Below are 24622 nucleotides of genomic sequence, written 5' to 3'. Positions count from 1 at the left end.
ATATGCCCATTTTTAAAGCAGTCTTTACGAACCCACTCTTATGAAATACGGAGATCGAAGCTTCTATGAACATAATACAAATTAATGAATACGAGTAATATGCTGAACTGTAACGTAATATTCATTAAGTTGTTTGGGTTAGATCACGTGAATGTGTCGTAAACCCACCTCCACCCGACACAGCCAATCAGGAAGGTTTGTCACGTGAACAAAATGTGCCAATTCGTTACTAGTTCAGCACACCCCTGTGTTGGAAAGTAAAATTCACAACGTTTACAAGCCGAGTACGGCTCACAGCGGTATTTTAGAGAGCAAACCCACAAAATTTACAATTAAGTACGATGCTTCGCTGGTGATTACAACCAGCCTCTTCAGGCTATTGAAGAAGTGTGAAGATGTCTTCCCGTTTTCACTCTCAAATACGGTAATGTGATGTCATCACTGTGCACCAATAACTGCAGAGGACCAATGTATTTGTATAAATGTAAAAAGATTATGGTAATATTAAGTTGTCACAGTTAATCAATATAATCAGGTAATAGGCATGCAATTAACGATGTTTGTGCTGTGTGCAGGGCACGTGTCGTCAGTGTTTTTGTACTTATTTCAGTGGCACTGGCTGTGCCGGGTGGAGGTGGGTGTACGAAACATTTACGCGATCTAACAAACAAAAAAAGCCTTATCATGAATAATAGTGTTCGCTAAAAGCCTACGTGTTGAATTTGTCACCTAATAGTTTTGATCATCCAAGTCACTTCCGCTGGCCCTACCACGGGACTTTGATTTTGAGACTGGCGGTGCCCTCGGCCCATTGTGTTCCTCCTGAGGTCTAGTTTGGCAACGCGTTGCCAGAAATACATTCAGACATCGCTGCCAGGCATAAGCACACCCAGCAGCACCATGAGAAATACTGTAAGGCTTTGTTATTTCTGGATGGCAAATCAGATTTGGTCTTAATTACCGCTGCAATTGCCAATGGTTTCAACTTTCACGTGACCCAGTTTCGCTCCCACTCGTACACTGCACCACTGTTTACCTAATGAGCTAAAGCATCTGTCATACTCAGAATGCAGCAAACTTTTTCACGTGGTCAATTTTACATTGGACTAATCCATGTTTAAATACAGTGCAGTACTGTATATGTAATGCGCGTATTAATGTGAAGCTTTCCATTCCATGTTTAAAGCAATCCTATTATCTACACATTGATTCATCTTCTTGGTTCTTTCGGTAAAGTCACGTAAGTCGAAATTTACACATTGATTGTCTATAGACTGCTCAAGTTAGTTGAGCCTGGATAGTGCTTGGATGGGTCAGCACCATGCGTTCCAGGCTATGGGGCTGTGCTAGGCAGAGGTTAGCAGTGTTGCAAGATCCATTGTTGTATTGCCCTTCTCTGCTTCTGCCTACGCTGCCCACCTTCACAACCCACGCTGACGAGTGTGGTGAAGTATTGTAAAATAACCCCCCCCCACGAACCCACACAGTATGGCGAGGCCCTCCTCCAGCAGTGGATTTGAACAAAATGAACGTCCATGTACTGAAATTAGCATATGCTGCCCACAGCCATTTCGTAAACAGCATTTAAAATTGTGTCTGTTTCTTTTGGACAGTCTTCTCATCAATGGTGGAATTCAATTCCCCCCCCCCCCACCATGTCCACGAGACTTGACATAAATAAGTATCCAAGCTGTTCGTATGTGTGATGTCCTTTAGGAGGATGCGGGAGGGACAGCAGGTCGTGACCCCCGGATTGGCTACATGCTGCTAATCACGTCACATGGAGCTTTGAAGATCAGCACATGGCACGGGGAAGGCCACGCCCTGCGAACTTCACTTGCCCAGCCCAGACACAGAAACGCCCCTGGTTTAAATCCACCCTGCATTCTTTCCCCCGAGGGAAGCTTGTCGACAAGGACAGATAAAGGAAAATGCCAGTGGCTGTGTTGACTTGTTCGCCAGTCACATGAGCTGAATGTGTATATTGATTAAACGAATACAATCATGTGATTAAGCATGTGATGCCACCTTCCCGAAAAAAACGAAACGTCCTGCAGGAACTTCAAAATGACAACCATGACATAATTTACAGACCTCAAAAAAGAAAAGTTGAATTAAAAATCAGTTTAACACGTAGGCTTTCGCGACCAATATTATTCATAATCAACGTTTTTGGGTTTAGATCGCGTTATTTATAAATGTGTCGTAACCCTCCACCACCCGACACGGCCAATCAGTAAAAAAGTGTCACGTTGACAAAAGACAAATAGTTCACTGCTTTAGCCCACCGGTGTGTTGAAGCGTGAAACCATAACATTTACAATTTTTGAGTACGACGTTTCGCTGGTAATTGCATCCAGCATCATCGGGCAATTCGCCAGAATGGCAGATCTGCTTCAACACACCGGTGGGCTAAAGCAGTGAACTATTTGTCTTTTGTCAACGTGACACTTTTTTACTGATTGGCCGTGTCGGGTGGTGGAGGGTTACGACACATTTATAAATAACGCGATCTAAACCCAAAAACGTTGATTATGAATGAATTAAATATCATTGTGCAAACAATGATGCCAATTGACCATGTTGCTGGATGTGCTTACATGTGGCACACACAAAATGAAGAATTTGCAGACCAAAACTGTTTACAAAGGCAGCATAATAAACTGTTGACGATAGAGTTTGCGTCTCATCTGGTAGCAATATCACAGTATTAAAGCACTCGCATTCAGCAGATAAAAGCGTCCATAAAAGGGCTCAATGGCTATAAGATCAACGCTGCTGCATGACAAGTGTGTAAAAGCAACTGATCCAATATGTCACATTCTATTTCATTTGGCAGATTAGGACAGCAAAGCTCCCTGGGCTGTTTTGCATCTTCAAGCAGTGTCGCGTTTGAGATTATAAATATATAAAGTGCACAGCCTCGGACTCTGCACTTGATTTTCCTCCAAAACAAACAGGCGCCCTCTCCATTGCAGTTAACCATCTGACATCACCTTCAGCAGTTCTTTATAGCAGATCTGCTGAAATTTCACACTGCTGTCATGATACTGGGAAAAGAATCTGTGAGAACAAAATTGAATTATGCTACTTGGGTTAAGCGTATGCATGGGGGCAAAAAAGCAATTGGTTATGCTGCGAATTTTGCTGTATCAGTTAAGGAACGAAACAGTGATACCCGTGCCTAAGACATGTGCGGGGCTGGCCTATGTGACCTGTCATTCCATTTACAGCTTCTTGCACGACCCCTGATCTTTCCAGCAGGCAATACAGATACTCAGTGAGTCACCGTTAAGCAGAGGTCCGTGTGCCAAAGGAACTATCTCATCTGGAAAAGGCTTCATGTCTTCCAGCTTTATTTCCACCTGCAGATGTATCTCACGTCCAATTTTGAGAAGCATCACGCCACTGCTATTACTTCCATAATCGCTCATGCCTGACCATCCATACTCTTTTCAGAGGCTAACTATGTATTGAGGAAGATTAGATGCTAGCACAGAGCTTGGGAAAGCAATGCAAGTCGTGCTCTGCATGCTTTATTATCTGGAAATGCCTCACCGTTAAGTGAGGGATAATGTATGAAGTTAGTTCCATTATTTGTTAAATATCATGTAAGATCGTTTGTTTTTTGGTTTAAATCTCTCATCTTTGGTTACATTTTGGAAATAATTTTGGGCAAGCAGAATACATTATTAGCTCCACCATTGCACTCAAGTTGTAAAAAAATGTGTGCGTGTTTGATTTCTAGCATTATATAAAAATGTAAAATATAAATGCAGCACATTATATAAAATAATCAAGTAAACAGGCAAAATATAAATTGAGTGCCATAAGCGACTGCCAAATTGTCATCTAAGTTTTTCCTTTTTTTACATTTGCATTCATTACTGTCTGGCTGAAACACACAACTATAACATTGTTGATGGCCACCAACCTACATTAAAACAAACCGGCAGTAATTCACATATATATATTTTTGTCATTCACATCTTAAATTTGTTAATGGAGCTTTGTCTATAACTGTAGACTGGCTGCGGGCCATGTGATTAGTGTGTCTGCCTCAGGCTTGCTAGGTCAGATCACTTTCTCGGATTGGCCCTTTCCCAAGCCAAGCGCCTTCAATTACTGGGCACCGATTGGTGCTTGGTGCAGCATGGGCTTGGGTGCAGATGAAACACGATGCCCCCGAACCAACCATCTGCTCAGGTGGTGGGGATGGTGGGGTGGGGGGAATTGCCTAATTTAATGTGAATTTAAATTGAGCGAGTGTGAGTTCTGTGCTGGGCTGTGCAATGCTAAGCAATGTTTTGGAAATGTAATTTAAAATACATTCATATAAAATCCCAGCCATTCCCAACCCACAAATGGATGAAGGCATCTCTTCATTCATTGATGTCCTGCCTGACCATACATCATCAAACTGGTCAAGTTGAGTGAAATGTATTTGTTGACCTGGGTGAAAACTCATGAAGACCAGGATCCCCTCATTTTCAAGAGTGACCTGGGTCACCAAATCAGATTGGTGATGGAGGTGGAGGGGGAGAGGGGCTGGGCCGGTTCTGATATCACTCGCCACTGATGTTTGTTGTGGCTGGGAATAGAACTACGGTTGCTGTGCACCCGCTAAACATGCGTATGTTGTGTGCAATATCAAAACTATGGGCAATAATGTCAATCGGTCATGACAATGGTCATGACCGATTGACATTATTCACCACATCGACAGCACATTTAACATGATAGGATAAATGTCCAAATAATAGTTTATGGCTCAATTTTAATCACTTCATATTTTCTTTATGCGTTGGAATCCTTTCCTCGTGGGCACAAGCATTCCTGCCAAAGCGAATGATTGGTGATTTAAAAGAATGAGGTCAGGCTGATTTTGAAGAAAATGTGTCTTTGGCCAGATATTACATTTGTAGCAGAATACCTAATACTTTATTCTACATATATCAGGAGTTCTGCGTAACACAATATTTCCACATTTCTCTTTGAACCTAGTCCAATGGTCAGTATTACCAAGTGACTCAATTGTCCATCAGTGACTTGTAAAATGAGTGTTTGCCAGAATTGTGCTTATGCTCTGCTGCTCGCTCTCACGCACTGGCAGTTTCTCGGACAACCTCCTTTCTTCGTTGATCTGGCAGGCCCATAAATTTACAAGCGCCAAGCCACAAAGGGGGTAACCGGCAGAGCTTGAGAAGGGACTCTTAAATATCGGGAGCATTACCAAATAAGACCAACTAAAATGTGCAGCCCAATCAAATCAGCTGTAAACACCGGTAATGAAGGAGCTTGAAATTATTTAAGCGTGCTCATGGGAGGTGGGTTTGTAAGATGCGCACGGCATGGGGATGTAGTTAAATTCCACAGGAAAGGGAGAACGTCTTCCTATGCTTTACTGAGGGGTCCGTTTGTAATGCTGTTGGGTACGCTGTTTACGTTTACTTGTATAATGTTTTTCTTTCTCAAAGTCATTCATCAATCTAGTCCTGCGTGAATGGCCTCCCCACGGCATGCTGGTCTCCGGAGTTGTTTTTATCATAACTCATCGCGCTGGTCAGTGCAGGTTAGCAAAAGGGCATGCTCATGACCAGTTCGTTTATCACTCGCCACTGATGTTAGTCATGGATGGGCAATCAAACTTCGGTTGCCGGGTTTGTAGCACAGTGTGCGAACCACTGCACCACCGCTTCCTTCCCACATTACAATTTTTAATTTATATAAAATATATTTTATTCTATATACCTACAATTTTAAAAAAATGTGTATTGTATTGTTTACATTATAGTAGCATACATTACGGTTAATATATTATGTGTACATTGCTGCAGATAGGATAACACTTTTTTAATGGCACATAAACACAATGTCTATATCCAAAAGTATTTGTCGGGAGGTCACATTGATGCTGTTCACACATCCACACCATGACACTGGAGGATGAGGCCAGGCCAAAGAGCCGACGTGTTGGGTAGGTGCTGTGCCAAGTTTCCGTAGGCTGCTTGGGCCGTGCTGGATCTGCCCCACGATCCTATTCCACTTTTATTCTGGCGCTCCTCCACTGCGCACCCACAGTGGCAGCCATACAAGGACAAGTGCTCTCTCAGGCTACCAGCGTTGTTGTCTACCAGGCTAATGCACGCAACCTTCCGAGGGAAACAAACTCATCAAGAGAGCTGGACACTAAGGACTATGCAGGCCCCTTAACTTCAACAGATCTCTATTCTTCACCATCATCAGCCATGGTCAATATATCGTTAGATGAAGGCATCACTATGCCATCGCCATCTCTCATGATTCTGCAATCTATGAATGCACCTAGTGCCTGCACACGAGTTGAATTGATCTGTATTGGTAATGGCCAAATATATACAGTTGTAGTAGGCTGACGTTTTGAGCATTTGTCCTTCTTGAGGACAGGATAAGAAAGAGCATGCAGACTCATTCGTGGTTGACTATGACACTTGACATTGTGGGCCGCTAAGAAAGCTATGCCATTTTAATATGGTTTGTATAAAACCAGAGCCGTGCAGTGTAAAGTGATTTTTAAAAATTACAATTTCGTTTCCCTGCTCCTTTTCTCTTCACTGCGGAGGGCCACTTCCAAAAGCAACAGCCGACCATATAATATTTTTTTCCGTTATTACAAGGCAGTGTCAATGACTAATGTGGTCAGTGTTTTCGAGCTGTACGTTGCATACCACTGCCAACGCAGTACTTTAATTTATTTATTGGTAAGGAGGGGCGGGGGTGGGGGGGCTTGTTCGCCCAGGGTGGTAGGATGGCTGGACTAGCGCGGGAACGTTTGCGAGAACTGCGCACCGAGTGAAGCCGCCAGAGTCAATCGGCACCACTAGTAAAACACACAGCCTGCTCATTCATTTAGTGCCGCAAACTTCGCCTCCTGTCCACACCCAGACACCCGCGGGAGTCTGCCGGGTCAGGAAAATCAGCGTGAAAAAAACACGGCAGTGTTAACACAACTTGTTCTTTGCATGAGCTGTAGTTGTAAGTGCTGCGTAAAAAAGAAAACCCATCATAGTTTCCATATTGAAATTGGCTCTGCAACTGTATTTTCTCGACATTAAAAATAAGGCCATTCATTACTCCCCAGTTTTAATTAAATACAAGTACTGTAGCATTCAAATGTACTTGCCTGTGTCCCTGATCGTAGTAATTGACCAAGTGCTTCGTGATTTAATGACAAAAAATTTGTTTCAGGAAACATTTATAGAATGTAAAAGCTTTTTTTATCTTGCTGCGCATATTGCGTATGTTATAAACAATTAAATATCAAGGTACTAAACTGGTTATTCATATAATAATTTTCTCGTTATACTGCAATGGGCAGACAGCAGATCCCAATGTGTAAAATAACCTTCGGCTGCTGCGTTTTTATACACGGACAGTATTACATTGGCGTACAGTATGTGTACACATGGGATGCATCTCATAGCAATGGATGAATTACTTAATCATTAATGGTCTCAAAAGTTCTGGAAATGCATAAAAATGTATCTAAAAGCTGACAATCCTTCTCTGTTATTGAACAGAGAACAAGCAACAACCCTTTACTGCTGCCTATGAACCTGATTTTACTTCATCACCATCAGCCATGTTCAAACCAATGCCCGGCAGTGGTATTCGTATATAACAAATGTTGTTGCTTAATAACATTATTTCCACTTAAAACTAATTTATTATGTACATTCATTCAATAAAAAGCTAAAGATGTGACATTTTAAAGATGGAATTCATTTTTGTTCAAAAACAATCCAATGTATAATTTTAGGGTGTTTACTGAGAAGGAAAAAACTGCAAAAGGTAGCGTCAGATTTTGGAGACCTTCAGTCAGCAGTGGATTGAACATGGCTGATGATGAAGAAGAAAAACAAACGGAAGAATAAACACGTAGCAATGAATCACACAGCCACATATTATGTTAGCTGTACTGAAATGAGAAGTGCTCATTGCGACCCGTTAATCCTCAAAACACATGCAGTGTCGAAGGCGCAAAAAATAAAGAGTTAATTTAATTCATTCATACAGCGTGCACGTAATTGCCGAGCCATGCTAATTTTATAAAAACGAGTGTTAATAATACATTTTATGAATTGAAAAGTTTAACTGAAATCTAAAGGCTCTCTGAATTTACAGAACAGCCCAGCAAGGTAAAAGCTTCGGAGTTAATTTAATTTTGCAGCACTTCTCTCTTTGTGTTGAAAGAGATGATTCCAAGGACACAACGCTCATATTCACTGGACGATGAGGTAAACCTTCCTCGCTCGATGAAAAATGATTAGTTCTCCACCTGACAGGCAATTCTCCATCACCGTCAACACAAGCTACAACACCTCTTCCAAAACGATAATTTAAGGCCCTCTCTCCCATGCCCCCCCTACATTTTTTTTGTGGTGCCGTAAAAAAAACAGAGAATCCATTATTCACCATTTTATGGGCCACCCTGTGGGGCCTCATGATGCACAGCAAAAAGCACCCTCAATCTTACCCTTGAACATACAAAAAACGGGGACTCTGCCCCATAATGGGAGCCAGATTTCGGGAGCCGCACCTGCTTCTTGCTGCAGTAGATCTGCCACTTCTTCTCTGCAGGCAGGGCGAACATGGCCTCACGGTGCTTCTCTGGGAGGTCCAGCTCATCCTGTGGGGACGACGGGTTTGGGGATGGAGGTGAGAGGACAGAGAGGACGTGATAGGATTACAATTAACGTTGTTGTTCTCATGAATCTATTCGCATTTGCAACAACAACAACAGGAAAACACAGCTAATATCCAGGCAACCACGATGAAAATTTGAAACTACAGGTGCCCTTAGCTGTGATCTAGCAAAACGAAATGGAAAAGAAAAGCAATAGAGAGAAAAGTAAGAATTGGAGGATGACAATGGAGAAGGAAAGAGTGAAGGGCAATATACACACAGCAAGGTGAACCAATGAAAACAGCAACAAATCAACAAAAGAAGATCTTCCTGTACAGGATCAGTGAACCCTGCGACAGAGTCTTGGCGAAGGTTAAAGTTAACGATTCGCATTTATTAGGCATGTCACTCTCATCTCAAAGATTCCAATTCCTCGCTGTCGTCTCGCCTTGGGAACCTCCAGTGACAGATATTCCAGTGTAGTTATAGTTATGCGTTTGAGAAATATACAGAGGGGAAAGTGAATTAAAATTAAAATCATCAGCCATGATCTCTCCACTGCTGGATGAAGGCCTCCCCAAGCTGATACCATCTCACACTGTCTTGATATCCTCTGAACACGATGGCTTGGCGAGGATTTCGTCCAACAGTGGATTGATCATGGCTGATGATGATGCAAATGGTGCTATTGTGCATCGTATGTGGAGATGCTACAAAACACTCACTGTGTACAGGAGCACAAAAGGACCACCTACATTCCTACTGCAATTGGCCTGCATTCACAGCGCCCATGTAAAGCACAGCACTCACCACTCACGCCGCACCGGCATCAAAGTGTATTCCTAAACACAGCGAGAGTAATGCGAGGGGTGTGCAATAAATGAAGAAAAGCGGCATATACAAGCATAAAAAGCACACACGCGCAACACACACACACTGCAGCGCACTGCGTGTAACTATAACATGTAACATGAAACGCAATAGAATAAACCTTTTTCCACAACTCCACGAGCAAAAAGACAAAAAATAATTGACACACTGATGTGTTTAAAAGTTCCATTTTGTTGGGGGGGGGGGTATTTTCATCACACCTCCTGCCGTTTCCTCGTTCTTGAGTTTGTGACGATGATCGCCATGATTCGTGGGTGATCTGCGGGTTCGGCTGATGCACGCGCACATGCACACGTGCTGGCTCACGGCCAAACCTCGCCGAGCCTCCATAGGCATCCTGGAATTGTGTTTCACGCTCTCGCTCCGAAAAGCCACAGGGACTCCCGAGCGGACCCAAGTCCAACTGCCTGTGCACGTAACCTCAAATAACACTTTAGCAGTTTTAGAAACCGTCCCCCTTCAAATGCTGTGTAATCTTCTTGGTTCTTTCGGTAAAGTCACGTAGAACTGGTCTTCACCTGAGGACGGCTGCTTGCGTTGTGGCCGAAACGTCGTGAGAATTATTTTATTGTTTTATTTTTATTATTTTATTACTTCCCTTCTACGTGACTTTACCGAAAGAACCAAAAAGATGAATCCCTGCAGTCACGAAAGCTTTAAATCGAAAAATGCTGTGTAATATCACAGAGTACAGTGTTATTGAAAGTCCTCTTTATCCACGGCGATGTCAGGGACCAATATCGCAGATCATATCATTCAACGCGGTCAACCGCGAATTTACTCCGCTTTATATGTGGGGGAAACACCAAGAATAATCATGGGTAAGAGGAAGGTTATGGCCGCGACGAAGGGTAGTTTTGCCAAACGCGAAAGCTTCCGTGGATAATAGTAGAAGTCGTGAATAATAGGGTCAAGGATAATAAGGTCATGGATAAGAAGAGGAGTTCTCCTGTATTCAATCACAGGAACGAAAATGTACGTGTAAAAAAAATACTAATTGTGTATTCAGATAAAAAGTGACTATCTTAAATTAATATTAACAATAAAATACTTGCAGCAAAACCCTGAGATGCATAATGCGCACGTTATAATTGACTGTCATTGTATTTGAAGCGGCAATAACGACTTGAAAAATCGCTCCACATTATAATTTTTGTTCTTTCATACGGGTTTGAGTGGTGGCACAGTGGTTAGCACACTGTGTTTAGATTTATTCCCGGCCATAGTTAAAATGAGTGCTGAGAGTGACATCTGCACCGGTATCTTGCGCCACCTCCTTCACCGACCTCGCACTGGCCAGCAAGCTTGGTCAAACATCCCCCAAAACCCACAAGACATGTGGAGGCTCTGACTCAGCAGTGGATTGATAACGGGCTGTGGATTATTAATATTGCTGCGAATATTTCCATCTCTCTTAAAACAATTTAGTAAAGATCGATGAGCTTGTTTTTTGTACTTCAAAGGTTGACGTGAAACCTTCCGTGGACCCTTTAAGGAGGCCGAAAGACAAATTAATCCGTGGCACCTTCGTGTGACGAGGGTAACAGAGGTAACGTCAAAAAATAAAGATGGAGCGCGGTGAGATGAAGTCAATTATGGACAGAGCAGCAGGATGTGCCTGAGCACTCGGAACACGGGGCAATTCATTACCCAGGCTCTGCCAGTGGGCATGAAACCCGAGCCCAGATCGACCTTTGGGCCTCACCACACGTCATCTCACCTGGGGGCTTCAAGAAAAACCAGACGCATTATCGTCTTTTAACAAAATGTCATACACCCAAACGTACATACAGTACACATTGTGCCTCTGCAGATTTTCATTCAAGCAAAAACATAACGTCGTATTTTTCCTCTGCTTTGGGAAGTCTGCTGTAAAAAAAATTATGTCGGTTCGTTGCAGGTGATGTTTGCTGAGGTGTGTTAATGAATAAAGTTGGTGCTTGTCTGACTAACCCACAGCAGCAGTGCGCAGGTACTGCACATAATGCTGCAAAAAGCACAGCACCTAATTAATACAATGTGGAAAACTAATCTTTCTTTACATCACAACCAAAGCTTTGGATATGTGGCTCAAGATATTACTGCATGCGAAAGAGCGCCATGCTATTTTAAACAACCCCCAAAACCTCAATTTTTAGGCCCGCCCCCAACTCTCTCTTTTTTCTTTGTTCATTTTCCTGGATAAAAAAAACAGGAGTTTCATTTTACCAAGCTGTGGTATGCTGCCCAAGCCACCTTCGTTATTCAAAGGTTTCTTTGTCAGTTTGGTGCGCCAGGAAAAAATTGTCATAACCAAAAGAGCAAACATATTTGAAACTTGGTTAGATTTGTTATGGGAAACAAACATTCATATTAAAGTTCAAGAGACATTTTTACATTAAACACGTGTTGTAAAGTCTCCAGTTAGAACGAAGCTAAAATGGATACAATATTTATTTTAAAAAATATGATGCATATATAGCACATGTATAAACAGCTCTTTGATTGAAGAGTTCATTTGAACAGGAGACAAAATTCTATCCTTTGCATTATTGATATTGTATTATTTTATGAGCAAGGAAGAGGAGGCCAACACATCCTTTGGAGGGGCTCTCTAGGAGGGTATAGAGGGCCTCTAGAGTGGAAGCTCCTGGAGTGAAGCCTCTTCAGCAGTTGTGGCCAGACAAAGCGATTGCAGGGCTGCACCTTTATCTCATGATCATACTGCACGCGTATTAAAATGTTGACAACTGGAATGCTGTGGATTACACTTGTCAATGACGTTGCAGGTTCTTTACAATCCATTTTCCAGTAGACAGCATGCTTTTTTAACACCTGGTCCAGTGGCAGACGCATTTAACAATCCAGTTGCACCAAAAACATCAAATTCATAAAACTTTACATATTTTGTCAGAATACAAATCAACGAGAAATTACTTGTCTAAACTAAATACTCTTGAAATTCAAGACACTCTTAGGAGTGGAAAAAATATATAAATACGTACATTTTCAAACACGATGTAACACCATATTAGGCATGAACGTCAGGAAATGTTACCGCAAAAAGCAAAGTAGTGAATGCTGTTTGGTCTGGGTGCATGGTGCCAGTTACCGCTAATGGCCAGCAAATGGAAAATGACCAAAATACAATCGATGGCTTTCTCCTGATCCAGGCAGAAACCCACTCGCATGTCTCTGCATGCTTGCAAATTTTACTGGATGGAGCCCATGTGTGTCAACACATTCATGTGCCTGTAGATGTTTCTTTCCCACACGTGTATTCAGGCCATGCAAAGGTGGGTATCAGAAATCAAAACTGTTTAAAGCATCAACGATCATGTAACAGCACTAAAACCCACACCTGAAACAGATAAGGATGATTTTAAACTACGTGGAAAAAAGACAAAAAAGTTCCCAAAAATATAATTTAAAAAAACCCAAAGGAGGTATACAGAAGGCAAGAAAATATTGAAGAACAAGACAAGAAAAGGAGTCTATGGTTTTTGTTGAAGGGTGGGAGGAGAATAATCCTGGCTTCCTGGGTAATCTGCCTTTAGAGATAAGAAAATAGGGGGCGACTGCGTAGGGAAGAGTTCTCTTGAGGTCTAAGGTTCAACACTTTGAACCCCTGGCCTAATAGCCCTGATAACGTTCTGAGAGCACACCACGATAAAGTGGCTCCATCTGACCGCTGGAAGAAGTTAAAGTGCATGTCATCACGCTATTCTGAAGAAGGCCCATTGTGTGCAGGTGTCATCGCCGATATATTACCTGCATACAATAAAAAGCGTGGCCTCCTAAAGCAACACAAAGCTGCCTTGTGTAAGTGCTGTATGTCAGCAATAAAGATGTAAAGCTGCAATACGCCCAATGCCATCATTGCTATTACAAAACAACATATGATCTCCATGGAAACAAGAACGAGGCGTTGCTCATCTTCTTCTTGGTTCTTTCGGTAAAAGTCACGTAGAAGGGAAGTAATAAAATAATAAAAATAAAACATAATAAAATAATTCTCACGACGTTTCGGCCACAACGCAAGCAGCCGTCCTCAGGTGAAACCAGGTCTGTCGAGGCGACAGCGTCTGAATGAAACAGCACACGTGCTTGGAGCATGTATATAAGCTGGGTTGGAAGGGGGGGGGGGAAGGGCGCCTTGACAAAAGAATTTGCATATCAAGAGGAATTTAGCATATTTATGGGAAATGCAGGTATGTGATTGCTCATCTTCTTTAGCCAATGCCGAGAATTCCACCTTAGCAGTCTTTCCGTAGGGTTAACCGATGTTAAGGGCGCCACAGTGGCGAGATATTAATTACTTTGCTTGGAAAACAGGAGGCCATGTGTTCGATCCTGACCCTGAGGCCTGTATATTTGGAGTTCAAATGTTCTCGCCGTGGTCCCGTGGATTTTTCTTTAGGTCCTCCGGTTTTCCCCTCCACATTTAGAAACATGTGTTTAGAGTATTTGACTGCTATAAATTTCCACATGATAAGCCACTTTGTTAAGCTATCATTTGTGGGCAGGTTACTTCTAAAAAAGAGCTACGTAGCTCAGTGGGCCTTACCTGGTAAAATAAACAATAGTTTGGTAGTATAGTTTATAGTTAATTTTCTACAACGTGTATACTCTTTTTATAAACTCTCAAAAGGATAATTATTGGTTGAGTCAACTTCCTACCAGAATTTGAACTTGTGTATAATGGTGCGAGTTTGAGAGGGCCATCCAATGTGGGATTCCAAGAACACAGGATGAGATGTTACTATCCTTTGTGCAAGCACTTCCAAGAGTTCATGAACAGTGAGCCTGGTGAAATTTGGGGAGCGCATCGTCAGTAGTGTACCTTTGGTTCCTAGGGTATTTCGGCCTTTCACACTATACACCGTCCCCAAAGGCGGCCAGCGACAGGGTGATCAATCCTACGCTTGCGTCCCATTCCCAATAAGTCACGTGCAAGTGCTAAGATGGATTTTTACATCGCAGAACCACAAGAGATGGCAAGGGCTCACCATCCAGCAGCGGATTGATTGACGAAAATTAGGATATTGTGTATAATTATTGAAACGCTGATTGAAAGAAACACAGTCTATATCCAACATTTACGTGGTTCAAAACAAATGTTTTTTTTAGTCAGGTATCACAATTGGACAGTTGACTGCAACCCATGTTCCAGGCAAAAAAATAATAATGAACCCTCAGAATGACAGAATAACAGGTAGGCCACCACCTGCAATGGGTTTTACTATTTTCCTGACTCCCAATGTTTTGTTTCCAAGTCAAATGGGGCATTCAAATCTGACTTCCTTGCACTGTGCTAGTCCCTGCACAAAAACGCCAGGTGCAAACAAAGTAAAATGCCACCCTGACCGAATGATTCATGGCCACAGGATTAACATAATAACGCTGACAATGGTGAGTGCGCTTATGAGCATGTGAATGTGTTATTGGCGAATGTTATTGGGTTTTTTTCTGCAACTTTACCTGGTTACTCATGGTAAAGATCAGTGACGTGGGTATAAGGTCATTATAGTGCTGTGGCAGAAAATTCCCAAAGTATACGGGAGAAATAAGTACTTGTGTATTGAGGAATAAAGAAACACACTAGCACTCAAATAGGCCATACTTTTGTTTGAAGAGGAGAGGGAATTGAAAATAGTTTATACATAGCATTGCATTCTCAATCTGTGACCAATTTGAGGCACATGGTCAAGCATCTTCTGACGCCATCATAAAATATTGTGGGATTACTGGCAAGAGAGGACATACATTATCTTTTCCATAACTCATGACCATTAGCATGGCGAGAGACACCATGCAATCTGTAACATTAATGCCACTTTCCAATTGCAGATCCCATTAAAAAAATACATACCTGACCTCTGCTTATGGAATGCATTATATTTTTACAAATGAGCATGCACACCTCCTTGTTGTTTCCAAATAAGACGTGCCCTGTACACATTCACCGAGGATATACAAAATCCCAGATACAGTACGGCAAGCACTTCCTAACCACCTCAAGCAAAAGGCCCCCAATTAATCCACTGTTTTTAATGTTCTCCCTCTCCCTTTCCCGCTCTCTCCCCACTGCAATGCCAGATTAAATTGCTTCACTTCGGAATGTCAGAATATAACAGGCCTTTTGTTCTAGTCTCGCCAATGTGTACCTAAGTAAAACAGTATGACCGCAAAGTGTTAAGATTGTGTTCTTAAAATACAAATAATAACAATAATATATTTTAAAGTAACGAAATTAATGTTGCTGTTTATTTGAAGTGTAATTATGTGTAAAATTACGAATGATAATGAGATGTGTTAAAATGTATTTTTGTCTGAAATGTACGATTTACATAAACACTATTGGGGGAGCGGTTGTGCAAAGGTTAGCACACCGCACTCTGAACCCGGCGACCCGAGTTAGATTTCTTACCACTGCTAACATCATCACTAGTAAATAATACGTGAACCAGGTCTGGACACTCCTTCCTTCACCAACTCACACTCACTATTTTGATCAAGTATGGACAAACAACCACCATGCTCGATCCACATTGGGTCGGGAGGCTTTCATCCAGCAGTAGCTTGTAAACTGTTATTGTTAAACACTAACGTTCAACCAGTATGCACGAAAGACTTCAAAATATTTTACACATTAAGTGTGCGCATACTTAACATTTTGAAGAAAACTTTTTTTTCTGCAAGATTTTGTACGAGCACCTGCACAGGAAGTGTGAACATTTTAATGGCTTTGGGAATATTTTTTATGCTATTGCAGGTGAAAGTCCAGTGGCACTGATCCTCAGAAAAATTATTTCACTCTGGGGCTGAGCTATTGCGAAAGTTCCCAGGCTGTGCTACACATGCAAGGGTGTACTGGCGAATTCTTAGGGTCCGAGGATGAGTCCATCACTCGTCATTCTGTCACTCTCATCTACAGGAAGGCCAGCATTGGATGATGAATGCGACTCTCTTTTAGACACCACCATCATCCATCTGCTACAAGACTTAAATCAAAATAATTGCCTTATCTTAAGCCACTGGTGTGTGATTGAAAGCTGCCATTATTCAAAATAATGTTTCGTTCTATGTCTTTACATTTCCGCTGTGTTTTCCACGTAACTGGTACATAGAATGTTTTTTTTTGTGACGGACAGCATTTCAAACTTTGTTATTTTTGTACATACTTTATGAGCAGGATTGACATAATAATAATTTTTTATGCATTTCATGTCACATTTCTCACTCTGGTCACAATAACGATAAAAGCAGCAATAATTCAAAATTGCAACATTGAAATATTTATAGCAGATCAGTTTAGACAATCCTGGGTGGTTTGGTAAGATAAAGTGCGAGCCAAACCCATTCACCTCCTATTATTCTGACATCCTTCCATAAGACCGTGTAAAATACGGCTTCCAATTGCCTTCCCAATTTCATGCATTGACAATTTTGAAACAATATATCATGAATCCAACGGGAGACTGTAACCTATACCACTTTGAAGGATGTGTACAACCGAGACTTAGGTTGTCCATTTCTAAAATACGACTGAGCATAAGATGCAGCATTTTAAGGGCAAATGGGTTCCCTTGTGTCTTCAATTAATGAAAAGTATGGCTGGGTGTACAAAGAACAATGGATTTGACCTTCATTTCAGTGGCTATATAGCTGCATTCCAATTAAATGCAGCCTGCACATGTGCTGCATCAGAGAATGTTGTACGAGTGGACCTATATTGTAGTCTATTCTTTCCTTTCAGAAGACATTTCATACCCAGTTGCCAGGGTAAGAAAACAGATTAAGCTAAAGCAAATGGGTAAAGGTGCTACCCTGCGTTTGCTTGTTCACGCCATTGTTATTGGAAGGGGCTTCACCAGAGTCAGCTCAAGAGAGTTCGACTAGAGGGTGCTTGGCATATTCTTCCTCACCTGTCAGAAGTCCTGGAAGAGGTAGGAGTACCCACACTTTACCCAACCACACACGATCTGGCAATCGACTCAATACAGTGTGCCCATTTATACTCCGAGGGTGGACAAAGGTGGGGGGATTTGAGAATACTTGGCCCATTATTTAACTTTGCTGTACCAGGAAAATTCAACACGTAACATTTCCATGGTAATTAAGACCTGTATTCCTAAAATAAGCAAAATCCAAATAACAAAGGAGGTAAATATGAGCTGAATATTATCACGTACAGACATTGAAGAAAAGCTAAGAATAGTAAGTGGACTTGGGCACGGCAAGTTGTGAGAAAGCAAGAAGGCTGGTGGGGGTTAAGGCTAACAACCCTGAGAGAATGTCCACCATTGAGATGGTGCCGATGAAATCAGCCTGTGCACAGGAGCCAGATGGATTGCTACGCTGCAGAACCGTGACAAATGGCAATGGCCTTTGGGATGGTTGCATCTAGCAGTGGATTAATCGTGACTGATGGTGACGATGATTACGATGAGCAGATACAGGGCATACAAGCTCGATCAGGCCGCAGAGATTCATACACGTGAGAACACAAAGGCTTAGAAACAACGGAGTTAAAATCAGACCGCTCGACCCGAGCGTGCCTCTGAGTCATTTCCCTGCCCAGCTCACAGCTGTGCTTTGCAAAACGACAATAGCTTCCCTTTCCGCATACAATAATTTCTTGTGCGTCAGTCGACACATGTGGCCTTCTTCCACTGCTCTCCAGCCAAGGTGCTGGGCCTAGTTCTCTTTCCTCACACCCGCAATACTCGTTGCCAGCAATGCCAGTTGTTTTATTTGACTCCGTGCCCACAACTTTTAAATGGTCTCCATATAAAATATAACCATTGTTATCCTTTGGTTACATTTCATGTCACCTGATGCATTCTACCCTCGAATATAATAATTTACAGCCCTTTGTCAATCCACTGCTGTGTGAAGGCCTTCCCACGCCATATCGGTCTGTTTGGCCGTACTTCGCTATGCTGGTCAGTTGGAGGTTGATGAAGGGGTGGGGCCTGGGACTGGTTCAGATATTACTCACTGCTGATGTTAACCATGGCTGGGCATCGAACTCAGGTGACCGGGTTCGTTGTGTGTTTAGCACTGCGCCACCATTCTTCCCAATACGCTGTGAAGTTTTAAAAACACGATTGGAGTCTTGTGTTTTTTTTTTAAACCCGTTCTCCAAATGTTAAGTTATTTAAATGTGTTCATTGTAAATCTACTACTATAGAATGTTCTAAACTTGTGTGCATGCGTAGGAGTTTTACCTGAAAAATAACACGCTGTTTTTGCTGAAAACTTACCAGAAGCAGCCACTTACAGAATAATACATAAGCGGGGCTGCTGGAAATTATGAACACACGTCACAATAAATTGGGACAACTGCAGCCCTTTAAGAAGCGCGATGTTCACGACTGTAGCAAGGAAGATTATATTCACCATCGGTCCAAAACTCCCCACCGTCGCGCTTGATTCGATGAGGCGAAGTGGGAAAGTTTATAGACTGTAATATGCTGGATTTTAGATTGAGCTGTATGCAAAACTGTCCATTCGCACTCTCGCACCCCTGCCATCTCCCCTCTGAGTGTCCGAACACATCTAAATGGTCATGAGTTTCAGACTGTTAATGACTCGTTGCTGTAGTTGAAGAGCTGAATTTATTTCATAAAAAGGTTGATGCGCTCAAATTTGTCATCATGAGTTGCACTTATACAAATAACTTTTATTACACATTCTTTTAAAAAATCTCTTGATTTTTTTGTTGTTGGCGTTGTCACATGACTTGCCTGTAGGGCTATACCACTGATTAACGTGATTTCATCTCTATAAATATGTTGGAGATCCTCGACTAATGAACAACAATAGAATTCAATTTATAACAAACATTCTCCACAATTAATAATGAACATTTACACCCCTCTATAAATCCACTGTTGGATTCATCCTTCCCCACGCTGTATTCGTCGTGGAGTTTTTTTGACCATACCTCCTCACTCTGGTGATAGTTTGATCGTAAATGGGGGTGCCAAGACTGATTTAGATATCACTCACAGCTGACATGAGCCATAACTGGGAATCAAACTCAGGATTGCGGGTTCACAGTGCAGTGTAATAATGACTACAACCATCACTCCACCCCTTACAAGTATCAGATGCAGTATGGCTGGATTGCTCAATTGAATTCACAGAGATAACTAACGAAATTGTAATTTTCAGTCGTGAATAAAACTGGCCCATCGCATGCACATGAACACAACAACAATAGCAATGCAGTTCTGTTTCCAGGCAACACACTGGTTAAGCCCTCAGAGATCACCGATTTAGGCCACCTTTCCCCTGGGTGGACCTTTTGAAATGAAGGTCAAACCTGGTAAATGAAACAGCCCTTCACTCAAACAAAGACAGAGACAAAGATCCCCCGTATAGCCTTAACAGACTGTAGGGGCAAGTGCTGTTAGCGAGCACCTATGAAGGCCGGAACGGTACACGAGGGGGTGGGTGGCCAGCACCACGCCCGACCGCCTTTGTCTCCCTAGCGGCAATGTTTACACACCGCACCAGGTACTCATTTGAGGCTGAGTCGACCTAGGGGAGGCCCAGGACCGGTTCAGATAATCGTCACTGGTGTTTGCTGTGAGCGGGAATCGAACCCGGGTGCCAGGTTCGTAGTGCAGCGCGCTAACCACTACACGACCGCTCCAAACACACAGAGCCAGACACACACACTCACAGGGAGTCATTTCCCCTCTTCCCCCAGTCACTCCCTTTATCTTATTCTGATTGCAATCTACATGAGTCTCCCTTGAGTAAAAACATATATGAAGGCAATGCACCCGCTCTCCAAAATTGCCATGAAATCCCACCATAAATCCTCAGTGTCTTAACACTGCGAGAAAAAAAAACAATATAGGAAAATTATTTATGGGGACGGTTTTGCTTTTAATCAAAAACTTTATTGGTTTAGTTTACATTCACCGTGTGTGGCGTTCAAAGACACACGGCCTGGAGATATTACCTATTGCGAACAGCCATGACCTCAGCAAGCACAGAACTGGCAGAGTCACGGCAGATAGAAGCAAGAACTGAAGATGGGCCAAGTAGGACAGTGTGCGACCGTTTTATGGACTCTGCGAGTGATCCCTCCCCGTGTGCGCGCACGGAACCGTGGGTTCCGTGGGGTCACCCGCTCTCGCCTGCTGTGCCTTTCTCACACGTCCCCTCCCCGTAGTCCCCTCCCTGTAGCCGGGGTTCCCACACGCGCGCACGAGCGCCCGTTATGAGCCTCCTGGGAGGTGAGCATGGCGAGAATGAGATCGACCTCCCTCCCTGCTCCCACCGTGCCCCCCGCCCCCCTACAAACAATGAGTCCGTGTGTCGTAATCATGCGGCGGAGCTCTGTGGAGCAGAATGCTCGCAGTTGAGGGGGGAAATCGTTTCCTGCGTCGGCGACATTTGCAGAAAAGTGATGCTTTACTGCAAGCCAGAAGTGGGATTCAGCAGAACTGGCTGCGAATTCGCATTATAAAATGTATATATTTTTTACTTTACATCAATGCCACTTTATATATTCCGTTTTTTAAAATGAAATCAACATGCTCAACATTACTGGGCAGCGCACAAAGACACCAAAAGATGTAAACTAGTTCTTTATTTATATCGGATTCTGGTGACTGTCCTGAAGCGATGGGAGGTAATCCATACATAAGTACCACCACTCCAAAAAAAACATTGCGTAAAGGGAAACAATTCCACCAGTCTGCTCTCAATCCTCCAAAGTGACTGTCGGGGGATTATAGGTATGCGGAAAATGCTCGGATTTTCTCCTTGGGGAATCGTTCTTTCGGAAAGCGAAACCTTATTTGCAATTCACCAGTGCGTACATTGTACCTCTGGAAATTGCTCCTGTTGTCGGTACGGTTTTCACATTTGATACAGGTTTAACAAGTGTATAGAATGAGTTCTGCAGGCTACATATTATGCGCTCAGTTCAGCGATGTCATTTTGGCAGTGTAAAAAAAACGTTAACAAGGGCGTGTCCTCGTATTTTACCGGATAATCGTGCAGGCTGAAGATGAGGTTTTTATTCTCGTACGTACTTATTCATTTGAAAGATAAAATTACTGATCAAATATAATGATGTGCCATTTACACGACGATAATAATAATAACAACATCATTTACCTCCGGCAACATCACGGCACCTCAATATTTCATCCAGCAGCAGATTGACAAATGGGCTGTACATAGGCAACAGTCGAGTGCGTGGCTCGCAACTGGAAAGCTGCGAGTTTTCAAATCTTGTTTTGGCATTGACTCAACCCATCATCTCTCTGGTGGGGGGGGGGGTTGATAAAAAAATAGTACCAGTTTGTGGGGAGGTCAACAGTGGCTGTCCTATGGATAGACTTCCCACCGCCATAGATGAGCACCACTATCAATGCTCATTTAAGAAGGGAAATCACTTTTGTTTCTGTGCACGACTGAAGTCAAGGACAGAGAGGAGGACCGATCGATGGGCTCACCACAAGCTCGGAGAAACGCATGTCCAGCTCCTCCTGAGAAGGCATGGGCATGGGGGCCTCCAAGGCATGGATGGAGGAGACGTGGTCACGGTGCAGCGTGAGGCCATGTGTGATCTGTGGGGGCTCGTCCCTCTGGCACCCGTCGAAGCAGCACAGCAGACACCACAGCCCCCGTGCTCGCTTGCGTGGTGCCATGGCCTGTACTTGGTAGAGCTCTATGTCCTACCATTCATGCCACCCCTGTGGAAGAGAAGGAGGGGGAGAGACGGAGGGGTAAACATTGAGCGGGAGCACGAAGGGGGCGAGGGTATTTAAGTGCCTAACAAAAAAAACAAGTCCTTACCCGTGACACAAATAAAAGAGTGTCTGTGAATCACAGGAGTAGCAAAAAATGTAAACTTCCGCACAGGAAGAGGAAATTGGATATATTTTTTGTTATACTAAATATAAACATGATATATTTATGATAAAAAGGCCTTGACTTGTAATCAATGAGATCTGTAAAACAAAAGCACTGCTTTATATAGAAAATAAAAAGTCTGTTGTTTTGAAAGCAGCATATTATGTGCGCAATACTTTTGAAGCAATTACTTTGGTTTACTGAAGCTTTATTTATCAGCCTCGCTTTTTTTAAAACATAAATAGGAATTATAAATTGCGCTTCAGAAAAATAATAAGTGAGTCAGACGTCGGCTCTGATTCGCGTCTGGGGCCTAACAATGTGAAATGCTTGCTTTTATTGTTGTTTTTCTGTCCTACAATTCGCTTGCATATGAATGCTCTTGAAAGTATCTAGGTCTTACTGGAGCTGCACATTTGTTTCTCGAGACATTGATTGTGCACACATGCAGACCCCGTGGGGATTTTTTCAGGTTTTTCTGTTTCGGTGACAACACACACAGGTGAGCAGCAGATTAACTCAGCTCCCTCGCCCAGCGTTACACAGAGCCAAGAGAAACAAGCACAGGGAGGTGAGTGTGTAATGCCCACAACACGCTCCGTCTTGCCGCAACCAAGCCGGGAGAGACACTGACATCGCCATTGGCAGTCATCACAAGGAGAGCGCTGTAAACCGTATCAATTCTGTGAACACGATTTAAAGAATCAAAAGAAATGTGATTTGTTTTTGTGGTACCGCATTGGCAGTGGTGCTCAAGCACAAATAGCGCTAACTTAACAGAGTCATCAATAAAACTGCCTGAAAAAGAAAGCATATTTTAATGACTGTGTTTTTTTTTTATAGCAGAGTGATAAATGTATCTGCTGTAAAGAACAGCCAATGTGTTGAGTTTTTTTTAACGTGGTAGATCTGTTTTAAAACTGTTTACAATCATGTGGGAGCTAACTGTGATGATGCCACTCATATTAACATTCTTATGCATGTTTCCACGACAAAAATCTTAACGTATTACTCGAATTATACTGACATTTTGACTGTCAGGATGGATAATTTGTGGAATAGCTGGTTGCAAGTAAAAACTTGACACAATAAATCCAGGTATTCCTTCATAACCCATTACTTTACAATGTCCATGCATTTGTTATTTATCAAGCAGGTTACAAAACTCCCCCAAGTACAATGCATACTATACACGATTGCAGTCAATAATAATTTTACATTTCCTCGTCAAATAAAAAAAAATAGACATAACACCTTCCCGCATCACAGGGCTGCTGTGGATCTGCTGCCTTAACTCAGTTGCTAACACCGGCGCGACGGTTAGGCGAACCGACGGGAGAGGGCTTTATACCCAGCACATTACAACCACGTGAGCAAAAACAACGGTGCGCTTGTGTGAAACGGCTGTCTAATGAGTGACATTCCTGAAACGCTTGCTGGCGACTCCATCCTAGTACACACAGTAGGTAGGGTGATACCACACACTGCGCGAGCGTGTGTTGTCCACTCTCACCTCAACAGCGTTGAAATAGGCCACGTGTTTCTAATAGACATCCATTGCCGGCGAAGGCACACACAGGGCTACCAAGTCATTCCTGCGCGTGTTATCTCTGACAGATCCTCCAAAACGAACCGTCACGGAATGAAAATCTCTCTCTCTGGTGGCGTCAGTCAACGAAACATACCACACTTTTAAGCGCAACATGTTGAGTTTTACTTTTCTATTTTTTCTCATGTATTCATTTGAACTTTTTTTAAATCAAGCTCATCAGATGGAGAAATAAGTATATTTGTCTGGTTGCAATGCAGCAGAAGTAGAATTCATAATATTATGAATAATATTGGTCGCGAAAACCTACGTGTTAAACAGAAGTACAATTGTAAATGTAGCCCACAAGTTAGAATGTTTACAATGTTTTCAGTAGTTTAAGAATCTAAGTATTCAAGTTGAAACTGTTGAGAGTGTAGTGAAGAATCCATCAAACATTTTGTCAGGAAGAGTTTGAGGTGCCAATTATATTCATGGGATTCACTAAACAACACAACTTTTGCTGTTAGACACACAGCAGTTTTACTTTTTGATATTCTAATGTAATTTCAACATTGATAAATGAAAAGCAGGTGGAGTGGTGGGTGTAGTGGTTAGCGCATTGCACGATGAACTCGGTGACCTGGGTTCATTTCCCAGCCATGGCATCA

General features: G+C 42.6%; 1 protein-coding gene across 4 annotated transcripts in view; it reads right to left on the bottom strand.

The window, feature by feature from the left end:
• The window catches only part of LOC144719877 (disheveled-associated activator of morphogenesis 2-like), a 110330-nt gene that overhangs the window by 61508 nt on the left and 24200 nt on the right, over positions 1-24622 (bottom strand). For all 4 annotated transcript variants that reach the window (XM_078596155.1, XM_078596152.1, XM_078596151.1 and 1 more), the window contains 2 exons: positions 22024-22263; positions 8579-8668 (listed from right to left, as the gene is read on the bottom strand). In XM_078596155.1, coding sequence (XP_078452281.1) covers positions 8579-8668; positions 22024-22218 — 285 coding nt within the window. In that variant the 5' untranslated portion in view covers positions 22219-22263. The remainder of the gene's footprint in view (positions 1-8578; positions 8669-22023; positions 22264-24622) is intronic.

The sequence above is a fragment of the Lampetra planeri genome, chromosome 7 (assembly GCF_965212315.1).
Source record: "Lampetra planeri chromosome 7, kcLamPlan1.2.h2, whole genome shotgun sequence".
Taxonomy (NCBI): domain Eukaryota; kingdom Metazoa; phylum Chordata; class Hyperoartia; order Petromyzontiformes; family Petromyzontidae; genus Lampetra; species Lampetra planeri.
This window is presented reverse-complemented; position numbering and strand designations above follow the sequence as displayed.